This window comes from Zea mays, chromosome 6, assembly GCF_902167145.1.
Source record: "Zea mays cultivar B73 chromosome 6, Zm-B73-REFERENCE-NAM-5.0, whole genome shotgun sequence".
Classification (NCBI taxonomy): Eukaryota; Viridiplantae; Streptophyta; class Magnoliopsida; order Poales; family Poaceae; genus Zea; species Zea mays.
This window is the reverse complement of record NC_050101.1, coordinates 137,898,402-137,924,009: the sequence shown is the minus strand read 5'-3', so window position 1 is coordinate 137,924,009 and position 25,608 is coordinate 137,898,402. Positions and strand designations below refer to the sequence as shown.

Sequence of the window (25,608 nt, the reverse complement as noted above, 5' to 3'; positions counted from 1 at the left end):
GCGCCTTAAGGTAAAGGAACCACAGCAGCAATCAAGGAACTAGGAACCGCAGCAGGATAGTTTGACTTCGACGTCCAATGCAAACAAGGTCGTTGGAGGTCACTTACCAACAACAGGCAATCGCTTCAATCGACCTGTCGGGGGCGGCACGAGGAGAGAGTAGGGGTGATAATATACTCAAAATTTTACACTATAAAATTATTTAAGGGGTTGAATTAAAATCGAGCTCTATTTCTATTTATTTCTGAACTAAAAATTATTAAAGAGCTAACTTATTGTGAAAAATATTTAGATCGTAATCTATTACCACATCTAACCACCTCCGCGAGGACAAGGTGAGAGAGACCGTTTTGTCGGGGAAAGGACTTAAGAGGTGGATTTTTTTTTCCAAATCCAAATGAGCTATGGTTACAATCCAGGAGCAGTAAAAAGAAATCCAAATCCCTAGGCTACAAACCACAGCATGTTGGAAGAGAAAAAAATAATAATCATGAATTTTTTTGGGCATGAATTGGATCTCAATCCAGATCAAATAAAACCAGGTTTGGACATTTGGAGATTGTCGACGGTAAAAAAAAAAGAACAAGCACCGGCAGTCAAGGAGAATGTTGACTGTCACGCGTTTCAGACGGGGATACAACAGTAGTATCTCGGAAATGGGGAAAAGGCAATTTCAAGTGTTTCACCATTCACACATCCTTTTCCTTCCGCAATGCAAATAATATCAGTAATGAATATACGACAACAATGTATCTGTTTCCGCAGACCCCTCCAGCGAAAATCGACCCACTGATATCTGCAAAATCCCAGTTCCAGCTTTCCCTCGTACAATATGTGAAAAAGAAAACAAAGGTAAAAGTGGGCAAGCCAAAAACAACCACACCCAAGCAGCCCCACTGTATAGAAAAAGGACTATTACCAAACTGGTTATCGGCCCTGACAAAAAGTGTCAGGTGATATCAACCAGGACCACGCCCTCGACATCAAGACCGCCCTAAGCCACTCCCACATGTCTTGGCCTGCTTGGGGCTATAGAATTTACTGGAGCGCACACGTAAAAAACAGCTGATGGACCACAACTGAGCTCCAAGCAATCAGATTACAAGGCACAAGGACAGAGTCATTGCTGATCATCATACTATCTGGGAGGTTTCTTGCGGCTAAGGATCTCTTGCTCTTTGAGCCGGTGCTGGAACCGTGCCAAGCGTGCTTGGAGGCTGACCAAGCCTGCAGCCTTGCGTGACAGCAGAAAGCTCAGTTGGGTCACGTAGTTGTCAATCAGGCTACCTGGTTGATCAACTTCTGCCAAAAGGTTCATTTCCTGAGACAAATAAGGCATATGTTTAAGCAGCATCGCAAAATTAATAATATTATGACGTAGCAGTATTATCAACATTCAACCAAATAACAAACAAGTTAAAGCAAATAGACAGCTTAAAGTTGATTCACAAAATATATATGGTCCCCTCTTTATGTGATAACTGGACATATATGTGTACTAGATAATCAAGTTTCTTCTTAGGAACACACGCTAATCATTATAATAAGGCGTGTTATGATTTGGCCATTGATTCTCTTATTACTACAAAACTATGTTACTAAAATGCATGTGAAATACTACCTTTGTCCCAAAAACGACACAATTCTAAGTCTGGTCAAGTGAAACTATCTTAGGTTTGACAGAGTTCATAGAAAATATTATCAACATGTATGACTCCAAATAGATATATTTTAGCTAATTCTAATTGATGGTCAAAGCTTACAGTGTCTGGCTTTTCGAATTCTAATTCGCCCTAAATTCTGAAATCAAGTACTGTACAGTAAGCTAACTTATTCTATACAGCTATCGATCTAACAACACTATCATGGACGTTATTCAGTAGATTAAGACATACTTCCCGTACGATCTCCATAGTATTCTCGATCTCCTTCCTGTGAGCTGCAATGAGGGCCTCCTCTTCCTAACATACAAAAGAGAGTTTATTGTTAGAGTATTGTTAGGGTTTCAGGGCTAGTCCATGTGTATTTACTTGCATACCCTCAATGTATGGCTTGGCCCCAATTACTCAGCTTATATATGCACTCCCAACCCAGTTAGGGTTTCACTCTCCAACTTGGTATCAGAACCGGTTTTCTCTCTACTCCCCTCCCTCCCAAGACCGGATCCCCCCACCACCATCCGTCGGCGCCCCCAGGCCGGATCTGCTCCGACGCGGGCGCCCCAACGTCGGTTTTCCCTCCCGCTACCGACGCCACCACCACAGGCGCGCGGCCTCATCCCTCCCCACCGGTGCGATGCTCGACCCGCCGACTGCTACCGTCGGCGTACAGCCTGTGGCCTGCCCTGCGCAGGCAGGGCGTCGCCTGCCCTCTCTCCGTCCCCAGGCCGTGTCGCCAGGCCCTAGCGTAGCTGCCGCCCAGGTCGCACCGCCAAGACGCGCAGCTACCGCCCCAGGTTGCGCCGACAGAATGCGTCGTCGCCCTCCCAGGCCACGCTGCTGGGCTCACCGCCGTCAGGCACCCCGCAGCAAACACGTCGTCCCCTACACCGCTCCCCCCATGGCGGCCCCCGTCAGCACCCTCGTCGCTGGTCGTGGACCCCTCGCGGGCGCTCCCCACGCTGCTGCGACAGCTCCGCTGAGTTTCACACCCGCCTGGACTCCGGAGACTTCTGCATTCATCACGGCTCCCATCCTTGGTCTAGTGCATGTGTGCGTCCTCCACGACGGCCAGTTTGTCCACGGCACCTTCGTGGCCTTAGATCGCGCCATGAGCCATTGTCCTTAATGACTGCGTCGAGCTCCACCCCCAAGCCGGTCGTCATGTGCCCGAACCCCTTGTCTTCCCTCATGCAGTGATTGCCTCCCTAGCAATCGAGCCCTCGTCCCCCTCCCCTCCTAGTAGCCATGTCGGAGCACCTCCTCTAGCTCTTTTTGCGCACCCTGCTGCTTCCCCACCATCTCCCTCTCCCACCGATTAGGTGGTTGACTCCGGAGCCTCTTTCGACACTACTTCCACCACTAGCTCGTTATTCCACTCCCATCCACCACACCCCTCACATCCTCCCTCCATCGTTGTGGGCAACGGTTCCACCCGCCCGGTCACCTCAGTAGGTGCAACAGCTCTTCCAGAACTGTTCTGCCTTAACGACGTCCTTGTTGCTCGCGGTCTGACTCATCCCCTTCGGTTCATTAATTAACTAGTGACAACCACTGTCCTATGGAGTTCGATCCCTGAGGGCTCACCATACGCCACCTTCCCACGTGTGTTGTGCTCGCTCACTGTGACAGCTCCGATCCCCTATACTCCCTTCACTTGCCCTCCACTTCCCCCACCAACGTAGCCTCATCACATGCTCTTGCTACTACCACCACCTATGTCATTTGGCATCATCGTCTCGAGCACCCTGGACCTGACGTGATGTCCCAGCTTTCCCGCCACTCAGACATCTCCTATACCAGGGGCTCCTCTGAGCGTCTCTAGCATGCTAGTCAGCTCGGTCGTCACTCTCGTCTTCCTTTTTCCACTTCCACGTCCAGGATTGTTCAGGCATTTGATCTTGTTCACTGTGATCTTTGGACTTCTACTGTCCTCAACTTCTCTGGTTACAAATACTACCTGGTCATTCTGGACTACTCCTGTTTCTTTGGACTTTCCCTCTCCGGTTGAAGTCCGACACGTTCACCACCCTCACCCACTTCTTTGCCTGGGATTCCACCTAGTTCCGTCACCCGGTTCGTGCCACCAGTGTGATAATGGACACGAGTTCGACAACAATGCCTCTCAATCCTTCTTCCTCACCCATGGCGTCCAGTTGCGTTCTCGTGCCCCTACACCTCTCCCCATAACGGTCGGGCCAAACGCATCATTCGCACCACCAACATGATCCATTGCCTTCTCTTCCAGACGTCTATCCCTGCCATCTACTGGGCAGAGGCCCTACACACCGCCACACACCTCAACCGTCTTCCCTCAAAGGCGATGAGCCACCCTACTCCCCACTTTGCCATGTTTGACTGTGTCTACTATCCTAACACTTTTGCCGCCACTCCCCATAAGCAATCTCCTCGTTCCACTTGATGCCTCTTCCATGGCTACTCCCCTGACCACAAGGGTATCGTTGTTTTGACCTCGTCACCGCATCATCATCTCTCGTCACGTCTTCTATCACAGCCGCGAGCCGGCCATGCCAACGGCTCCCGACGTCCCGGCGGCCCGCTCCGAGCCGCCTGTGTACCATCCGGTCGCCATCCACCACGACCCCAGGCACGTCCACCCGATGGTGCCTCGGAGCACCGTCGGCGTTCTCCGCCCCATCGGCCGACTGATCCTGGCAACTGATATGACTACCACTCCTCCGAACACATCCTCGGTCCCCTCCTCAGTTCGCACCGCCCTCGCCGACCCTCACTGGCTTCGCGCTATGGAGGAGTACACGGTCCTGCTGGCCAACCACACCTAGGACTTGGTGCCGCGTCCACCAGGCACCAACGTGGTCACCGGCAAGTGGCTCTTTTGCCACAAGATGACCTCGAACGGCTCCCTCGACCGCTACAAGGCCCGTTAGGTCCTTCGGGGCTTCACCCAGCACCCCGAAGTGGACTACGACAAGACTTTCAGCCCCGTCGTCAAGTTTGCCACCATTCGTGACATCCTCTCCCTCGCCCTTTCCTGGGACTAGGCGATCCATCAGCTCGATGTCAAGAATGTCTTCCTCCACGACACTCTGACGGAGATTGTTTACTGCAGCCAGCCCACCGGCTTCATCAACGCTGCTCGTCCAGATCTGATCTGCTGAACCGCTCCCTGTACGACCTCAAGCAGGCGTCGCGGGCCTGGTACAGTCGCTTCGCCTCCCTACTTGGCCTCCATCGTCTTTGTCGAGGCCAAGCCGGGCATGTCCCTGTTCATCTACCGGCACGGCGACAACACCGTCTAGCGTCTACGTCCTGCTCTACGTTGACGACATTGTGCTCACGACATCCACCGCCAACCTTCTACAGCGCACGATCGTCGTCCCTCAGCGGGAGTTCACGATGAAGAACCTAGGGCCCCTTCACCACTTCCTCGACATCACCGCCGAGCGCCACTCTCATGGTCTCTTCCTCCACCAGCGCCAGTACGCCATCAACATCCTGGAGCGGGCTGGCATGTCCGACTGCAAGCCCTGATCCATGCATATCGACACTTGGGCGAAGCTCTCTGAGGACGACGGGCCCCCGATCGTCGACGTCCTATCGAAGCCTGACCGGCGTCCTCCAGTACCTGACCTTCTCTAGGCCCGACATCGCCTACGTCGTCCAGCAAGTCTGCCTACACATGCACACCCTACGGGAGCCCCATCTCACCACTCTCAATCGGATCTTGCGCTACCTCTGTGGCTCCCTCGACTACGGCCTTCTACTCTAACCCCTCTTCGCCGTCGGATCTCATGGTCTACACCGACGCTGACTAGGTTGGCTGTCCCAACACGCGTCGGTCCACTTCCGGTTATGTTGTGTTCTTGGGTGGCAACCTCGTCTCATGGGCCGCCAAGCAGCAGCCTGTCGTCTCTCGCTCCAGCGCAGAGGCCGGGTACGGCACTGTGGCCAACGGCGTGGTAGAGGCCTCCTCCAGCACGTCAGCCTCGCCTATTGCGACAACATCAGCGCGGTCTACCTCTCCTCCAATCTCGTGCAGCATCAACGCACAAAACACGTGGAGATCGACCTGCGCTTTGTCCGCGAGCGGGTCACCGCTGGTGACGTTCGAGTTCTCAACATCCTCACCACGCTGCAGTTCGCCGACATCTTCACCAAGGGGCTGTCATCGAGTGTCTTCGTCGACTTTCGATCCAGTCTCAACATCTGTACAGGATAGAGTTGAGACTGCGGGGGGTGTTGGAGTATTGTTAGAATTTCGGGGGCTAGTCCCTGTGTATTTACTTGCATATCCTCGGTGTAACGAGGTTGGCCCAATTACTCAGCTTATATATATGCACTCCCAACCCAGTTAGGGTTTCACTCTCCAACTCTTAGCACCACAACTCGATGCAGGATAAAATAAAACAACAATTTTATGAATTGTTCTTTACCTCAAGAATTGCATCAATTTCTACATCATCACAAGAACTTTCCTTTTCAGATTGCCTTGACGAAGCTGAAGCAGATGTTGGCCTTTGCTGCTGTTGCAGCTGCTTTGCCTGTTGTATCTTATACCCAGTCCGACCTGTCTCAGGACCATTATCCTTTTTCACGTAGTTGCCCTGCCGATCAGATTTGTCTTCTTTATAAGCCTTTCTCCGAGGAGGTGAGACTTTTGTGACTTTCTCCTCCTGTGTGTTTGTTGAATTCTGAACCAACTGTGCCTTACTAGTGTAAGCAGTTTGGGTGGACTTCAAATCATACCTCTCCCTATCATTACCAGATGCTGCACCATTGTCTTCTCTCCCTTTATTAGAATAATTTGGAACCATACTGAAGGAATTTCTATCAGGCTCCGCGGAAGGGTTGGAGGTAAAATTTTCAGTGCCTTTCCGATAAGTATCAACTGGTCTCTTCTCTTGAATCTGGTTAGGAATTTCTTCAGCTTCAGCAGGCAATGAATATGATGGAGCTGACGAAGACTCCCGGCTAGAAGTGGTAGTTGGTCCTGTGGGCTGCTCTTTTCTTGTGTTTCCACCCTTGGAAAGACTTTTGACCCTGTTCCAGAAATCTACTAAGTTAATGACAGGAAGCATTTTTGGAACATACAAATCACGTATATCACTTGGATATAGCATTGTTACCTATCAGCGTATCTCAAGGTATTTAGTGTGTGTTCACATGAGCCTGCGTTTGGAGAAATGCAAGAAATCATCACCGTCCTAGAGTTACCAACAAATGAATCACGAAGAACCTCTGTAAGTTTGCTTCCTCTGAAAGGAATGTGTATCTGATCATTATCAAGAGCTCGAATGCATTCCTTAAGAGCTAACAGACTTTTATTTATCTCTGCTCCCTCAATCCTGATATATGATGACAAGTTGATGGTTAAAATAAGTGAGATGGGAACGATGCTTGAGAAATAAACAAAAGGGTGCAGATCTAGAGACATAAGCAATACCTTGTCTGTCTATCATTATCAGTAGTATCAGCACCACGCTCACTTCCAGCAAGATCAATAAATGATATTTTCCCCACAGCCTTTGTATTTTTAGCTTCATTAGCATCACGATCTCTCTGTCTCCTGGTATCTTTTACTATGATATGCTTCTTCACAGCCAGTTGCAGAATAGCGTGTGACCTTGATGATTCCTCATTGGCCCCTGTTGACCCTGTGCTCCTGGCTGCATTCCCTCTTTCAATATATTCCTTGACAATCTGAACATCAGAAACCTCAAATTCCTGTAGACCAACAATGCAAACTTGTTTCTTGCCATCTTCCCTCATCAATAGTTGCCTATAAAAAGATGGATATAAAAATCCAGTTCAGGTAAAATAATTTCGACATAAAATCCAAATAAACAGTTTCCAGCTCACATTTCAAACAAATATGTTTCTTAAGGAAGTATCATTGTTTTGGGCATAAATATTTAATAAGAAATTGATGAAAACATAATTACATCAAATCAAAGGGAACTTTAACAGTGTCATAAATCTACAATCATGCCGTTTTACAAATAAGAGCATCAAGCAGCACTTCGGCCTAATATCTGAAAACATGGATTTCTCATCCAAAGTTCCAAACAAATAATGGCTGAAGGCTAACAATAGACTATGTACAGATGAAGAAAAGATACTTTAAAGTAGAGAGCATGCTTCAACACTCGCAACCAAAGATCCTGAGTACGAGCGACAAGCACACACATGCACAAGTTCACCGACACAAGGAAAAAGGCAATGTGACCATGGTAAATTCATCAGAACCATGAAGTAAGAAAGGTATACCGTTTTTAAACATTGAAGTAGGTCATGTAACCCAAAAAAATCCAAAAAACTAACCTTCTGTCAGATAGAAGATCAAAGAGTTTCCCACCATATATTTCGAAATAGCTAAGCCACAACTTAAAATTCTGATTCCGATAGACAGGTTGGTGCAATAGACGAACCATGTCTTGTGCAGCTCTCAGAGGCAAAGGTTGCATTGTGTATGTCTTGCCACTGCCTGCTCGTAAATTAGATAGGTCGACAGAAACTATAAGAAACCACAATACAATTATGCATAAAAATATATATCGATAACCCTGGATATACTATCTAACCTGTTTGACCATAAGCAAAACATGTTGCTTTTGTTCTCTGAAATATAATTGGAATTATGGGCTCAACTGTTTCACGGTAAACCTGTCCAGAAAATTCCATACAGATAACTGTAAATTAAATGATTATCATTTTGAGCACACATTCTCCTGCTTGTTCAAGAAAAAACAGATAAGAAAGTGCAAAACCTCATCATTGGAAACATGTTCGTCCAGGACAGCATCGAAACAAAATTCATGCTTCTCCACATAAGCTGTCAAATCCACCTTCCCGTGAAAGAAAATGTTAGCAGACAGCATAAAATTAGCAAAAGAAAAAGTATGAAATACTCCTGAAATCTTAAGATTATGAATTCACGGTTATCCTACGGCATTTCAGAATTATTTTAGAACTGTTTTGGAATGTTTTGGAAAACCTATATACAGCCTAAAAGTAAAGGAAAACAAGAAGCATTTCAGTTAGCTTCTATGCCTTTTTTCTTGATTCTAAAGGATTATTTTAAGCAACAGAGGTTCACTGCATGGCTTTATTAGCAAACTCAGTAATGTGTAGCAGCAAAGTTAAACCCAACATGCTAGTCAACAGAAAACATTAAGTTATCATTAAATTATAACATATTAACCCAAAACAGTGGGCAAACTCTTCCTGCTCATTCCAAGGAACAGGCAGACCCCAACACAAATATATACACACATGACACATCACTGGAAAGCTACATGTCTACTTAGTACCCATCCGGTAGCTATCTAGCATAGTAGGCACTAGGCAAGGAATAGTATCAGTATTCCAGGTTACGATACATAGTTAATATGACTACCAGCAAGTAACTCGACCTGCGGGGGGGGGGGGGGGGGGGGGGGGGGGGGGGGGGGTAAGACAACCCCCGAGCATTGTGTTAAAAAGAAAACCTCACACAGGGTCGAGAAAACCCCCGAACCATTGTCCCTCCCATACACAGCGACATCGTAGCCCATGTGAACGAAGGCAATCGAGGCCAGACCTTAGACTTGTGCTTTAGCATGGAACATACGAGGGGTTATAACCCAGCCTGAAATTTGCTCACACGGGGAGTAGAATTCATGACATGAGGAGTGCTACTCGGACCACCTAACCAACTCAGCTAGAGACCCTTTCGCACTAGCAGCAAGTAACATGGTAAGCACATGAGGACATTGATCATGGACATGAAGTACAACCATAAAAGAGTTAAAGGAGTATCTCTAACTATGTTGACCATCCAATGCATCAAATTGCCATTTAAGTGTAAAATAGTTGGTTTCCATAACCATGAAAAGAAACTAAACAAATGGTTGTAGCTTTATATAAGCAGTTAAGCACAACAAAACTTCCTGAAGGTGGGTCATAGATACCTTCAGCTTAGGCTCGTATACTGTCAAACATGATGAATCATGCACGGTTATGATGTCTTCTTCCTTTCGAGATAGCTCCTTTCTGTTCAAAGGTCTTTTCCTTACCTGAAAATGTAATGAACTAAGTCAGGTATGTCCAGTATTAACCAGATTCAAGCATATCACTGACTTGAACAAGATTAACATACCACTACTTTAATCTTTGCAACATTATTTTCTCTAGTAGTGCTCTCTTTTTCACTGGTCACTAAACCATAATTATCTAATGGTGCTTGTTGACTCCCTGATATCACGTCCTCATCATCATCATCAATATCCTTTGGCATAAAAGGTGATGGCTCAAATGGTTCCGATGCTACATCCTGCCAACCGAAAAATAATAATTAATAAGCTTAAAGTAGACTGAACAAAGCCACTTCACAAATCAATATGAAATACTGTTTCCACGCATAATCATGGATTCATGAATGTCTACAAGGCATACCTCAGACAGAAGCTCAGTATCATCAATAGCGTGAAGGTCTAGAAGTCCAGCACCAAGTTCCCCTCTAAGTTCAGGTGAATAAAACCCCTCCACAGGGTTCCCACCACCAAAGCTCTGAGCCGTTGGTGTGTAAGGCTCAGACATTGATGTGGGTGCAGACTCTCCGTTAAAATTTAAACCTCTTAGAAGAGTATAAAGTCTATGCTTTTCTTCAACCGATTCTGGCCCATAGCCCTATCAAACAATAATTGTAATGGTGATCAACATTTATGCAATTGGACATGTTATGAGAGTATGGATGTAAGGAAAAGCATGATAATTCTATGTAGTGGGCTAGTGGCATGCAATACTGCAAGGAAAATGTTAGAACAAACCAAAAGAACTTACTATTTAGTTGCATCACGTGTAACAAGAACTAAATAAGGCACCTCAGACATATGCATGTGTTGAAAGTTAGTTTGTAGTTTTAACTTGGTGTTTTCTTTTCTCGAACATGTAGGATAGATGTGTATTATTATATTAAGAAGAAAAAAGAGGTAAAGAGATACCTCATACAAGTCCACACAGAAACACACAACCTATACAAGACTTAAAAACTAGATGACCCAAGACTGATCCGACCAGAAATCGCCTAGTAGCTGGCTGCAGTGCCAAGAGATTAGAAATTCCACGGGCTCCTGCCAAACTCCAATAGTGAATCTCATCCTTGACCCAAATGAGGACCTCACTAATACTAGGTTGTGCACCATTGAAAACACACCGATTACGATGATTCCAAATGGCCCAAGCCCCTAACATGATAATTGAATTGAGGCCTTTATGCAGTGGTCCAACTAGAGCCTTGCTTGCTCCATCCCACCAGTCATCGAAAGAAGAGGTGCCAATTTGGGGAGAGCGATTCTGCAGACCCATAGATTGAAGAAGGCTGAACCAAAACTGCCGGGTAAAAACACAAGAAACTTGAAGATGGTTCAAAGTCTCCTCCTCTTGATCGCACAACAGACATCTATGAAGGTGTGGCAAGCCTTTTTTTTGCCAACCGGTCAGCAGTCCAGCATCTTCCATGTGCCACAAGCCACATGAAGCATGAAGAATTTGCACTTCCCTGGAGCCCAGCTTTTCCATATCCTCTCCCAAGGCCTAAAGAAAGTTGAGCCGATGAAGAAACCCTCATATGCTGATTTGGCAGAATATATACTCCAGATGGGGAGAGCAGCCAAATAAGTTTGTCATCTTGATCTGGATACAAGGTCCAGCCATCAAGGATGTCCCAAACTTTTAGGAATTCAGTCAAAACTGTTACTGTTATAGCTCCTCTTATATCATGAACCCAATCATCACCAGATAGGGCATCATATACGCTCCTTTTCTTGGCCCTGGCAGAGACCAACTTGAATAAATGAGGTGCCAATTGCTGCATATTTTGGCTATGTATCCATCTATCTGTCCAAAACAGTGTGCACTTACCACTGCCCACCTTAACAGAGGTTGCCACTGAGAAGAAGGCTTGGACAGTAGGATGAACATGGAATTTGAAGGATGTCCAAGGCCAATTGTGGTCTGTTTTTTTTTTGCAGCCACAGCCACCATAACCTAAGAGCCCAACTCATCTGCTGCAAATGGGAGATGCCCAGTTCCCCATACTCTTTTGGTCGAGTGACCTTGTTCCAGGCCACCAAGCAGTGTCCGCCCAAAGCATCCTTTTTTCCTCTCCAAAGAAAGACTTCTAATTTTGTCAATGGACTTAAGAGCCCAAGAAGGAAGATCCAATGCCATAGCCAAGTAAACCATCATCGACGTGAGGACTGCCTTGCACAAGAACTTTCCTACCCGACTTTGTCAGTACATCTGCCTTCCAATTTGGTAGCCGGAGAGCAAGCCTGTCAATGATTGGTTGAATGTGTTGTTTGCTAGGCCTCCTCAACATTAGAGGCACCCCCAGATATTTGCAGGAGAAAGTGGCTAACTGACAGAGAAGGAGATTATGAATGGTGACAATATCTGCCCCCGAGCATTGTATAGGGGAAACATTGCTTTTCTCAATGTTTGTTTTGAGACCTGAAGCCTCCCCAAAAATTTTAAGAATGTCCAGAGTGGCCCCAGTGTCCCCGGCTATGGGCCGGAGAAAGATCACTGCATCGTCAGTGTATAGGGAGATTCGTTGAAGGTCTGTCCTCCCAGGAAGGGGCTGAAACAGACCATCATCCACCGCTTTCTCCACTAAGTAGAATAAGACATCCATAACCAAGATGAATAACATGGGGGATAAAGGATCCCTTTGTCGAAGCCCCCTTCTATGAAAAATGGTGTGACTTGGACTCCCATTAAGAAGCACCCAAGTAGATGCAGAAGCAAGCAGTCTGCAGACTATATCACACCAAACCGGCCCAAAGCCCAAATGTTGCATAACCTCCAATAAAAAAGGCAAAGAGACTGAGTCGAAGGCTTTTGTGATATTTAATTTCAAAAGAATCCTGGCAAGTTTATGCTGATGCAGCAACTTGGTTGTTTGTTGGCAAGATATCCCCTTTTATGATCTGCCAACAAGATTTATAGAATTTCCCGGTGAACCCATCAGGCCCAGAAGCCTTGTTTGATGGCAAGGATAAAATAGCTTTCCAAACTTCCTCCTCAGAGAAGGGACTTTCCAGCTCAGAGATATCATGAGAGGGGATGTGAAGTTCTTCCAGATTAATGGTATGTTCTCGGTCAGAGGAAACCCCAGCAGTTTATGATAATATTCGGTTACCTCTCTCTCCATGTCCTCATGCTTGGTCATGATCAAACCATCATCAGAAATCAGGCTATTGATAGAATTCTTGCTTTTTCTATATTTAGCGTGTAAATGGAAGAAGCTTGTATTGGCGTCACCCGCAGCAAGCCAGGTGATTTGGGAATGGCTTCTAACCAAAGAACGCTGCAGGGATGAGAGGGCAACAATGTGAGCCTCCAGCTGATCCAATAACCACTTCTCCAAATCAGATAAGGGCCTGTTATCCTGGGCGATCTCCAGCTGATGAGAAATTTCACGTGCCAGCCCCATCTGAGAAATGATGTGGCCAACTCTCTTCTGACTCCAGCTTTGTAGACGCTTGACAGTGGAGCCAAATTTTCTTGAGAGAGATACAAATGGGCAAGAAGACGAGGAGGTAGAGGTCCAAGCAGACTCAACCACTTCCAAGAAACCTGGCAGTTTTGTCCAGTGGGATTCAAAGTGAAACGTCCTTCGCCCAAGCTTAAGACCATGAAGGCCCAAAAGAAGAGGGCAATGATCTGAACCATCAGAACTAGCGCTTCGCAACAGCAATTAGGGAATAACTGCTCCCAGTCTGCAGTACATAACGTTCTGTCCAGCTTGACAAGAGTAGGAGCATCTTGATGATTGGACCAATTGAATTTCCTCCCATGTAAATGCAACTCTTTTAACCCTAGATCGTTAATGAAACCTCTAAATCTTCTCATAAGAGCTCCGTTTGTAATACCAGAATTCTTATCATCATCTTTGTATATAAGGTTGAAATCTCCCATCAATATCCAAGGACCTGGACAAGCAGATCTTACATCTCTTAGTTCTTGCAGAAACTGAAGCTTGTTGCTGTCACCCTAAGGACCATAAACAGATGTTAACCACCAAGATGGCAGATCCTTTGGGATAAATTGGACCGACACACTATGGGAGTCCACCCGAAAGGCACTAGCAGGTCCAATCTCCTTGCACCAGGCGACCAGAATTCCACCACTTGTCCCAACAGATGGCAGGACCAAAGTATGAGCAAAATTGCTCCCAAGGATTGTCGAGACGGTCTATTTGGATATGTCAGACATTTTTGTCCCTTGGATACAAACTACATTGACTCTAATCAGATTGACCAAGTTCCTAACAGCATCCTGTCGTGCCTTAGAGTTTAAGCCTCACACGTTCCAACACACCACATTAGAAGGATTCGTCGAAAAAAACAGAAAAAATCGACCAACAAGGGAGGCTTGCTCAGCAATTATCCAACCCAGGAGCTGTCCAACCAAATAGAGCAGCTAGAGCTTGAACATGAGAGGGGAGAAGGGGCTGATCAAACAACTTGCTATACTTGTCCAAGGCTTCCGGACTGATGCCTTCATTCTCATTGATCACGTGCAACACTTTCATTACCTTTTTTCTGTACCTGCCTTGGCCATCCCCGAAAGCATTCTGAAACTCAACTCCAACTCCAGCAATTCGCCGACTTCGTCGAGGTAGAACAGTAGGGAAAAAATCTGAGCCCTTGGTCTTTCAGCTTGAGGAATAGGCAAAATATGTGCAGATATCATCTTGATCTTGGCCATAAAAACCAATCTTTTCAGACTAGGGGATAGCGGTTGTGCAGGTGGAGCCGAGGTATCCCCACCCTCGTTATTAGAAGACACTGAAATTTGATGATGCTGATTGGTCCGAACCCTTCTAGAATAGACTTGGAGTGGCTTGCAAGTCCTTGGACGAGAGGCCAGAACAGAATGTCCCACCACGACCAGATTGCCATCCGCAACAGCAGGCAGAATATCAACAGGATCAGTAGGGGTCACGATAGCAGTAGCGGACACCTCAGTATCCAAAACCAAGCTTGAAGCCAGACAAGCCACATCAGAATCCAGGTCACATAACCCAGCAGCAGTGCCACCCGAAATCAAGCCACCAGCACAAGGTAGAGCAGCACGCAAGCGAGGGGGTGGCAGAAAAAGCATGCACCATAACTTCCAAAGGGGGCGGGTTGTAGGGAAACGAGGAACCAAATCCCACCATATTCAAACAAGCCGGTACAACAGAGTCTAGAGGGGCAACCAAATTAACAACTGTTGGCGATACAGCACCCAAGGAGACAGGAGAGGGAACGCCCACTGGCAGAGCAGGATCCAGTGAGTTTGCAGACAGGTGCCGCTCGCTCTACAACCGAGATGGCCGAGAGAGCAGAAGCATCAACTGGCTCGCCAGACACCGAATTGCATTGAACCTGCGGACCCAAGTGCTCATGCACCGAAGTATGAACAGGGGGTCGAGACATAAATCTTCGCTTTCTCTGGCAACTAGGGTCCTGATCGTCGAAGTTGCACGGCGGCGGCGGAGATGGGGTCGCAGCCGGCAAAACTCTAGAACGAGACACCAACACTAAAACCGGGTATACCAACGTCTGAAGAAACAAGGCTCTTCACCAGTGTCAACCAATGGCTCTTCCACATGGAGATCCAAAGAAGCAGGCAGACTCATTGGATCAAAACACCAGGCACTCAGCTTGAACGCGAAGAAATAATTGCCCTCCTTAGTATCCGGATGCAAATTATGAATCAAACAGTGTCCGCCCAAAAGTCGTTCCGCCGTCTCGAGCCCCCAAAGTTATTGGGATTCCATGAAGCTTGACATCAATGAGCAAGGCCAAAAATCCGCCGTCGGAGGGCGTAGCCTGGCGAGACCACCGCCTAATGTGCAGCTGGAGAGGAGGCGCGAGGAAAGGTTGACCTCCATTGAAGACACGGTCAGCCAACTCAGTGTTGGGGAGTAAAGTGACGAAGGTGCTCGGCGTAGCCAGGCGTAGGTCGAGCATGTTAGCCTCAAGGCCGAACCTCAAGGTAAGCGCATCGGAGACCTCCGCGGCACAGCCAGAGACCTCCAGGCCAACGAAGGAGATGAGCAGAGCACACCGGAAATCTTCTTCAGCTTGGATGGTCCTCCTAGATCGCTTGATGATACACAAAGGCCAGGCAGAGTCTGTAGGAGGGGCAAGATCAAGCGCCGATGGAAGCAAAGGTGGCACACCAGGGTAGTCATCCCAAGGGACATGCCCACTATTGCTTCACGCCTGACGCCTCCTCTGCCCGCGGCGAGTACGCCTTCTCCCACCACCACCAGAACCCTCGCCATCGTCTCCCGCGCTACCCTTCATGCAGGTTGAGGCCTCTACCGAGGTCATCGTGCGGGAAATAGGGCGCCACACCAAGGCCTGCCTCGGCTGGTGCAGAGACGTCTGTCGACGTGTGCACACGTAGACACGGTGCCCAGGCAACCGGCAGAGAAACACCACACCTGACGACGACACGTAGTAGCGCGATGCGACAGGGAGAAAAAATTGAAGCACTTCTCGTGCAAGTCAATAGGAATAGGCCTGGAAGGGGGGTTCGAGAGGCTAGAGCGACATCGACAAGCCCGACGGTCCACCACCTTCACCCAGCCACCATCGTCATCAGCAACAACGAGGAAAGGGGCAAGAGGCCTAGAGGAGACAAGCGTGTCCTTGTACGAGACCTACGACCTACTAGGACCACCATCGTCACTCCAACGTTGGGCTTTGGAACGGCCAGCAGGTATAGTGTCAGGGGAGGAGGAGGAGGACCCCAGCGCCAGGGAGAGGAGGGAAGTGGTCGTCGAGCCTGGAGCACTCGTCGGCTTGAGGCTGAGGGGTGTTTGGGTGCCGGGTAGAGGGGGAGGGCTAGGGGGTGGGAGACACGTCGCCACTTCCAGGCATAACTTGGTGTTTCTTATGAGTTATGATGTTGTTCGAAATTGGGTCAATTTAGCTAGAGTCAATGTAGTTTGTATCCAAGAGACAAAAATGTCTGACATATCCAAATACACCGTCTCAACAATCCTTGGGAGCAATTTTGCTCATATTTTGGTCATGCCATATGTTGGGACAAGTGGTGGAATTCTGGTCGCCTGGTGCAAGGAGATTGGACCTGCTAGTGCCTCTCGGGTGGACTCCCATAGTGTGTCGGTCCAATTTAGCCCAAAGGATCTGCCATATTGGTTGCCAAATGTCAACAACTACACGAGAATCATACTAGATTCAAGTTACTAGGGTTTTCTGGATGCCTCAACTTCCAACAAAGCCAAAATTATATCCGATGTGACCATGCATGGTTGGTCACAATAGGTCCATGATCATTTCTTGCTGCAGTCAGTACAAATTTGCTTTTATCTGAACCATGTTATTTCCAATATAGCGAACAATAAACACATGAGTTTAAGAAATCATCTCTTATTGATTTCGGCATACTATTTCCCTGATAGGAGTGTGGCATTCAAAAGTGTCCCAAAAGAAATGGTAATCAACAACCAAAATACCACCTAAAGAAAACCAAAAAAGACAAACATTAAGTATATCCTAACGATTCTCTTTCCAAACTCTATTTAAAAACACAGAAAAGTTTACACAAAGATGTTTATAATCACAAATGGTTATCAGTTAGACAATGTGGGTTTGCCCGATGGGTAGGGCATTTCATACAGCTCATCCCAATCCTAGAATAGTATAAGCCGTGAAAAAAGGCCTATAAATCATTGCAGATTGTAATCATGGTGACGTAGACCGCAGCCCGGGACAGCCGAACGACACAGGCCAGTTATTATTCATGAAGGCAAGCAGAACCCGATCGATTCCGTGAAAGCAACAAACCCTAAAGCAAATCGCGGGATTCCAACACCTCATATCGACAACAACCCGATCTGGAACACGCGGCACTGGAACGCGCCGAAGACGCCACCTTCGCGATCCGCATTCCAACAGCTAGATCAAGCATTCATCTTTCGAGAGAGAGGCAGAGGAACCTCACCTGCATGAGCAGGCTCGACAGCATGCTCCCCGCGCCAGCGCCCCCAAGCCCAGGCATCCCACCGCGGTAGTCGGCACCGCCAGCACCAGCGGCGGAGGAGGTCGCGAGGTGCTGCAGCCCCGCGGACTGCAGCCAGCGCGCCATGACGGCGTCGCCTGAGTCACCCATCGCTGCCTGTGCGCCGGAGGCTCCGGGCGGCTGCGCGGCGGCGGAGCCCGCGCCGCCGCCGGAGAGGCGCTGCGACCTTCGCTGGGGCGCCAACTTGACGGTTGTGGGTAGGATCACGCGCGTCCCGGGGCGCCGCGGGCAGCGAGGGATCCGGCGGTGGCGGATCCCAGATCTGCGGGGTGGTCGGGAATGCGGGCGCCGGATTTGAGGAGGGCGAATTGGGAATGGGAATTGGTGTGGGGAGGGAGAGGAGGAAGAGAGTTGGGGGGCCTGGGAGGCTGCGAGGGAGGAGGCTGGCTGTCTGGCATTTTTATAAAAAAAAAATCGCTCCGAAATGAATTCGCTGGTGGTGGGTAGAGAGAGGAAGCGATTTTCCGCGAGCGAAGAAAAGGGTGTTGCTTTGTTTTAAACTTTGTTACAGAGTTTTGTGTTTGAAAAGGACTTATTTTGTTTTGGGAAAACAAAACGAGGAAAAGATTTGTTTGTGCGTATTGGCAACAGGATGGCCGGCTTGTTTTTAATTTCTCAATTTTCAACATGTTGTGTGTCATTAGTGGGTTAGTAATTAATACTATTCTATATCTAAACTCCTATATAACTCATCAGTTAAAACATTAGTAAGGCCATATTTAAATGCACTAAAGATAATAGTTAGTGGCTAAAATTATCTTGAGATATTCAAACACTCTAGCTAATAGTTCATCTATTAATTATTTTTAGTAAATTACCTAGAGCTAGCTAGCTAATTCCACTAATAAATTATTAGTCAACTAATTATTGGCTCTAGTGCATTCAAACACCCCTTAAGTGTACACAACAAATTAACTCTAGCCAAATTTCACCATTAAAATCAATGCTCCAAATCGCTTCATTTACCTACTCTCTCTCTCTCTCTCTCTCTCTCTCTCTCTCTCTCTCTCTCTCTCTCTCTCTTAATCAATCGCATCTAACATTTAGTGTTTTTATCACCCCCATCTCTCACTCGCCTCTAGCCTTCTCAGCCCCCCAACCCTCACTAATGCCCTAACCCATGTGATCACCCTCACATGTCTCGCTTGGACGGTCAACGCCGCCATCGCCCTAGCCCCATGCTCGCGTTGCCTGGACAAACCCGACGCCCCCCCCCCACACACACACACGATCTCCCTCAACGACGTCGATGTTGGTGGCTGCACAGGAACTCCATGGATACAAGCCTACACCAGATAGGTAACATGTGACGGGGGTGGCGAGCATGGGAGCTCTGCGGGCCACATGGAGATGGTGTGAGCCATGCGGTCACGATGCGGCGCTAGGTGGCTAAGTAGGAGCAGACGAGTTGGGTGGCCTATTAGGCTACCTGTGGCGCGACTGCTGGTGTGGTCCGCCTACTGCACTCCCTCAATCGTCTTGAGGTTATGGATCTGCGGTGGAGCGGTCTAACATCAGCGTAGGAACAGGGCAGGACGGGGACGCGGTGGAGAGGGTGCCACCATCATGAAGTGATCATTGATCTATAGGATGAAGAAGACGTGGTTGCATGGGATGGTCTGGGAGTGGACAGAAACGATGTTGAAATCCTCAATGTATTGCCTCTTCGGCATCGAAGATGGCGCGAGGACGACAGCACGACGAGTACCTCCTATAGCGAGCAGCGAGGGGTGTGCGCTGGCTCTCCACTAGGATGTGCGAGGACGGTGACACGATGAGCACACCCCGACGGGCATTTTACTAGTACAATTGTAACAAAAGTGATATTAGCTACATTCTTAGTTATATGTGCTTGCATGACTGCACAAGAGGCAGAGGGTGGGTTGGACTACGGGGTGTTTGAATGCACTAGAGCTAATAGTTAGTTGGATAAACAATTACTAGTAGAATTAGCTAGCTAACTAAAAGGAACATGAATGCTTAAGAGGGGTGAATCAGGACTTCTAAACTTTTGCTAAACTAGGCCATAAATAAATCCCTAGAACAAACCTACGCAAATAAGCAAACTAGAATGCGCAAAGTAGGTTTTGTCTAACTGTTGTTATCCGTACCACAAAAGGAGTTTTGCAACCTAACTTCCAATCCTAACTAGGAATAGAAAGATTGAAACTTAAGTACTTAAATGTAAATGTGGAAGCTAAAGAGCAAGGGTAGGGATGCAAACTCTCGTGGACGGCACTGGTATTTTTACCGAGGTATCCTGAACCGCGCAAGGTCCTGACTAATCCTCGTTGGTGCCCTACGCAAAGGGTAGCCACGTGAGGGGCAAGCACCATGGACAAGTAACTCTATAGAGAGTTGCGGGCCTTCTCCACGTGCAAGTGTAGCTTCGCTTCCTGTCGGTGTTTTGGGTTCGACCGCACACCTGGGGTTGCCCCTCGAGGTGTTTTTAGGAGTAGGACGGTGTCGACGACTGTAGCAAAATGGTTCGTGCCGATTGCACGAGGAACAGTGGACAAGGTTTACAGGTTCGGGCCGCTTAGAGATGCGTAACACCCTACGTCCTGGTGAGTATGCTTGGTGAATGTGGTTACTGAGAGCACCTAGAGGGGGGGTGAATAGGTGATCCTGTAAAACTTAAGCTTATAGTCACAAAAACTTGTTAAGTGTTAGCACAATCAATGCCAAGTGGCTAGAAAGGAGTCTCAACAAAACACAATACCACAAGAGATCAATCACAGAGATGACACAGTGGTTTATCCTGTGGTTCGGCCAAGACCAACCCTTGCCTACTCCACGTTGTGGCGTCCCAATGGACGAGGGTTGCAATCAACCCCTCTCAAGTAGTCCAAAGACCCACTTGAATACCATGGTGTTTTGCTTGCTTTTTCTCAATCCCGTTTGCGAGGAATCTCCACAACTTGGAGCCTCTCGCCCTTACAATTGAAGTTCACAAAGAACACAGAGCAAAGGGGGAATGAGCAACGCAGACAAGACTTCAAAAGATCAGAGCAACAACACGCACACAAGTCGCAACAAGAGCTCGCAACACAACTCAAAGAGTTCGCAACTCAACAAGAGCTCTAGATGCTATCACAATGAAACGAATGCGTGAGATCGATGTCTTGGTGCTTAGGAATGTTGTAGGAATGCTTGGTGTTCTCCTCCATGCGCCTAGGGGTCCCTTTTATAGCCCCAAGGCAGCTAGGAGCCGTTGAGAACAAATCTGGAAGGCCATCCTTGCCTTCTGTCATCGGGCGCACCGGACAGTCCGGTGCACACCGGACAGTGTCCGGTGCCCGATTCCTTTCCTTAAATGGCGAAGCCGACCGTTGCAGATCTGGGAGCCGTTGGCGCACCGGACATGTCCGGTGCACACCGGACAGTCCGGTGCCCCCTTCCGACCGTTGGCTCGGCCACGTGTCCTGCGCAGATCGCGCGGCCGACCGTTGGCCCGGCCGACCGTTGGCTCACCGGACAGTCCGGTGCACACCGGACAGTCCGGTGAATTTTAGCCGTACGCCGTCGGCAAATTCCCGAGAGCGGCCTCTTCGGCCGAGGCAGCCTGGCGCACCGGACACTGTCCGGTGCACCACCGGACAGTCCGGTGCTCCAGACCGAAGCAGCCTTCTGGCTGTACACAGCCAACTCTTTTCTTTTCTTTTTCTTCCTGTTTCCAATACTTAGACAAGTATATTAGTACACAAAACCAATGTACTAAGACTTAGAAACATACCTTTGCTCTTGATTTGCACTTTATTCATCCATGGCATAAATTCACATTTAAGCACTTGAGTTGGCACTCAATCACCAAAATACTTAGAAATGGCCCAAGGGCACATTTCCCTTTCAATCTCCCCCTTTTTGGTGATTTATGCCAACACAACATAAAGCAACTAGAACAAGTGCAAAATCACTTCAAATAAAACTCAAATTGATTTTGATTCAATTTTGGCATATATGGATCATCCTTTGCCACCACTTGGTTTGTTTTTGCAAATCAAACTCAAATCTCTATCTCTAAGTCAAACACACATGTTGAAGCATATAGAGAGTTATCCCAAAAGAGATTGATCAAAGATTTCAAAAACTCCCCTTTTTTTCATAATCAACACTTCTCCCCACAAGAGGCCAACTTTTGACAAAAGAGACAATACAAGAGTTTTGACAAACCAAAAGCTCTATTCTACTATTTTCAAAGTTTCTCAAGTGGTAGCTGATCCATCTATTGCTTTGGCCTTTATTTTCTCCCCCTTTGGCATCAAGCACCAAAACGGGATCAATCTTGGCCCTTTAACCCCATTGCCTCACCAAAATCTTCAATTAAGAGTACAAGGGCAATAAGAGTTTAAAGATGAACTTGGAATAAATTACCCCCTCATCGGAGTGCAGTGGAAGTCTTTCATGGTCCAAGTCCACCTTTTTCCCTTTCAATCCTCCTTCGAGACTAAATCATCAAACTCAAACACATGGTTAGTCTCCAAGGGTCAAGTTGTAACACATCTCCCCCTAAACATGTGCATCACTTTGCAACGGACTTGTGAGGTCCAGGGAGTGTTTGTACAACTTGAGCACCATAATAAGCAACAAAATGCAGAAAGGAACATGATCATAAGGCATAGATACATGTATGCTACAATTCAATCCAAGTTCCGCGAATCTAAGACATTTAGCTCACTACGCAACCTGCAAAAGGTCTTCTCATCTAGAGGCTTGGTAAAGATATCGGCTAGCTGGTTCTCGGTGCTAACATGAAACACTTCGATATCCCCCTTTTGCTGGTGGTCTCTCAAAAAGTGATGCCGGATGTCAATGTGCTTTGTGCGGCTGTGCTCAACAGGATTCTCCGCCATGCGGATAGCACTCTCATTATCACATAGGAGTGGGACTTTGCTCAGATTGTAGCCAAAGTCCCGGAGAGTTTGCCTCATCCAAAGTAGTTGCGCGCAACACTGTCCTGCGGCAACGTACTCGGCCTCAGCGGTGGATAGGGCAACGGAGGTTTGTTTCTTAGAGTTCCATGACACCAGGGACCTTCCTAAGAATTGGCACGTCCCCGATGTACTCTTCCTATCGACCTTACATCCAGCATAGTCGGAGTCTGAGTATCCAACTAAGTCAAAGGTAGACCCCTTTGGATACCAGAGCCCGAAGCAAGGCGTAGCAACCAAATATCTAAGAATTCGCTTCACCGCCACTAAGTGACACTCCTTAGGATCGGATTGAAATCTAGCACACATGCATACACTAAGCATAATGTCCGGTCTACTAGCACATAAATAAAGTAAAGACCCTATCATTGACCGGTATGCTTTTTGATCAATGGACTTACCTCCTTTGTTGAGGTCGGTGTGTCCGTCGGTTCCCATCGGAGTCTTTGCGGGCTTGGCGTCCTTCATCCCAAACCGCTTTAGCAGATCTTGCGTGTACTTCGTTTGGGAGATGAAGGTGCCATCTTTGAGTTGCTTCACTTGGAACCCAAGGAAGTAGTTCAACTCGCCCATCATCGACATCTCGAATTTCTGCGTCATCACCCTGCTAAACTCTTCACAAGACTTTTGGTTAGTAGAACCAAATATTATGTCATCGACATAAATTTGGCACACAAACAAATCACCATCACATGTCTTAGTGAACAGAGTTGGATCGGCTTTCCCAACCTTGAAAGCATTAGCAAGTAAAAAGTCTCTAAGGCATTCATACCATGCTCTTGGGGCTTGCTTAAGTCCATAGAGCGCCTTAGAGAGCTTACACACGTGGTCGGGGTACCGTTCATCCTCGAAGCCAGGGGGTTGCTCCACGTACACCTCCTCCTTGATTGGCCCGTTGAGGAAAGCGCTCTTCACATCCATTTGGAACAACCTGAAAGAATGGTGAGCGGCATATGCTAGCAAGATACGAATTGATTCTAGCCTAGCCACAGGAGCAAACATCTCCTCAAAGTCCAAACCTGCGACTTGGGCATAACCTTTTGCCACAAGTCGAGCCTTGTTCCTCGTCACCACCCCGTGCTCGTCCTGTTTGTTGCGGAACACCCACTTGGTTCCCACAATATTTTGCTTGGGACGAGGCACCAGTGTCCAAACTTCATTGCGCTTGAAATTGTTGAGCTCCTCCTGCATGGCCAACACCCAGTCCGGATCTAGCAAGGCCTCCTATACCCTGAAAGGCTCAATAGAAGAGACAAAAGAGTAATGCTCACAAAAATTAACTAATCTAGATCGAGTAGTTACTCCCTTACTAATGTCACCCAAAAGTTGGTCGACAGGATGATCCCTTTGAATCACCGCTCGGACTTGGGTTGGAGGTGCCGGTTGCGCATCTTCCTCCATCACATGATCATCTTGTGCTCCCCCTTGATCACACGCCTCCTGTTGATGAACCTGTTCATCGTCTTGAGTTGGGGGTTGCACCATAGTTGAGGAAGAAGGTTGATCTTGCTCCAATTGTTCCTGTGGTCGCACATCACCAATCGCCATGGTTCGTATAGCGGCCGTTGGAACGTCTTCTTCATCTACATCATCAAGATCAACAACTTGCTCTCTTGGAGAGCCATTAGTCTCATCAAATACAACGTCGCTAGAGACTTCAACCAAACCCGATGATTTGTTGAAGACTCTATACGCCTTTGTATTTGAGTCATAACCTAACAAAAACCCTTCTACTGCTTTGGGAGCAAATTTAGAATTTCTACCCTTCTTCACTAGAATGTAGCACTTGCTCCCAAATACACGAAAGTACGATACATTGGGTTTGTTACCGGTTAGAAGCTCATATGACGTCTTCTTGAGGAGGCGGTGAAGGTAGACCCTGTTGATGGCGTGGCAAGCCGTGTTCACGGCTTCCGACCAAAAACGCTCGGGGGTCTTGAATTCTCCAAGCATAGTCCTCGCCATGTCGATTAGCGTCCTGTTCTTCCTCTCTACCACACCATTTTGCTGTGGTGTGTAGGGAGCGGAGAACTCGTGCTTGATCCCTTCCTCCTCAAGGAACTCTTCCACTTGAAGGTTCTTGAACTCCGACCCGTTGTCGCTCCTTATCTTCTTCACCTTGAGCTCAAACTCATTTTGAGCTCTCCTGAGGAAGCGCTTGAGGGTCCCTTGGGTTTCAGACTTATCCTGCAAAAAGAACACCCAAGTGAAGCGGGAAAAGTCATCAACAATAACTAGACCATACTTACTTCCTCCTATGCTCAGATAGGCGACGGGTCCGAAGAGGTCCATGTGTAGCAGCTCCAGGGGTCTTGATGTGGTCATCACATTCTTGCTGTGATGTGCTCCTCCCACTTGTTTACCTGCTTGACAAGCTGCACAAGGTCTATCTTTTTCGAATTGTACGTTAGTCAAACCTATCACGTGTTCTCCCTTTAGAAGCTTGTGAAGGTTCTTCATCCCCACATGTGCTAAGCGGCGATGCCACAGCCAGCCCACGCTAGTCTCAGCTATTAAGCATGCATCTAGACCGGCCTTCTCTTTTGCAAAATCAACTAAATAAAGTTTGCCGTCTAATACACCCTTAAATGCTAGTGAACCATCACTTCTTCTAAAGACAGACACATCTACATTTGTAAATAGACAGTTATACCCCATGTTGCATAATTGACTAACAGATAGCAAATTATATCCAAGAGACTCTACTAAAAACACATTAGAGATAGAGTGCTCATTAGAAATTGCAATTTTACCTAACCCTTTTACCTTGCCTTGATTCCCATCACCAAATATAATTGAATCTTGGGAATCTTTATTCTTGACGTAGGAGGTGAACATCTTCTTCTCCCCCGTCATATGGTTTGTGCATCCGCTATCAATAATCCAGCTTGAACCCCCGGATGCATAAACCTGCAAGACAAATTTAGGCTTGGGACTTAGGTACCCAACTC

The 25,608-nt window shown here is 47.5% G+C and overlaps 1 protein-coding gene across 2 annotated transcripts; it reads right to left on the bottom strand.

Annotated features, from left to right (window-relative positions):
- Window positions 1–663: 663 nt before the first annotated feature.
- On the bottom strand, window positions 664–18,141 carry LOC100302578 (ATP binding protein). Of its 2 annotated transcripts, NM_001163739.2 has the most exons (12): window positions 17,649–18,098; window positions 10,074–10,307; window positions 9,778–9,951; window positions 9,590–9,694; window positions 8,408–8,485; window positions 8,222–8,303; window positions 7,962–8,124; window positions 7,084–7,419; window positions 6,767–6,985; window positions 6,074–6,680; window positions 1,896–1,961; window positions 902–1,321 (listed from the first exon to the last, which is right to left on the bottom strand). In NM_001163739.2, exons 1-12 carry the CDS (start codon window positions 17,814–17,816, stop codon window positions 1,139–1,141), a joined length of 2,415 nt encoding a protein of 804 aa, NP_001157211.1. In that variant the 5' UTR covers window positions 17,817–18,098; the 3' UTR covers window positions 902–1,138. The 2 variants fall into 2 exon arrangements, with proteins under 2 accessions (XP_035815544.1, NP_001157211.1); XM_035959651.1 differs by lacking the exon at window positions 1,896–1,961 and having other exon boundaries at window positions 664–1,321; window positions 17,649–18,141.
- Window positions 18,142–25,608: the final 7,467 nt, after the last annotated feature.

Excerpts from the sequence above, each read along its gene's own strand:
- LOC100302578 (NM_001163739.2), bottom strand. The coding sequence starts at position 17,816 with ATGGGTGACTCAGGCGACGCCGTCATGGCGCGCTGGCTGCAGTCCGCG. Across the intron at positions 9,952-10,073 it reads ATACTGAGCTTCTGTCTGAG|GATGTAGCATCGGAACCATT; the intron begins GTATGCCTTGTA and ends TTCGGTTGGCAG. Across the intron at positions 8,304-8,407 it reads AACATGTTTCCAATGATGAG|GTTTACCGTGAAACAGTTGA; the intron begins GTTTTGCACTTT and ends TTTTCTGGACAG.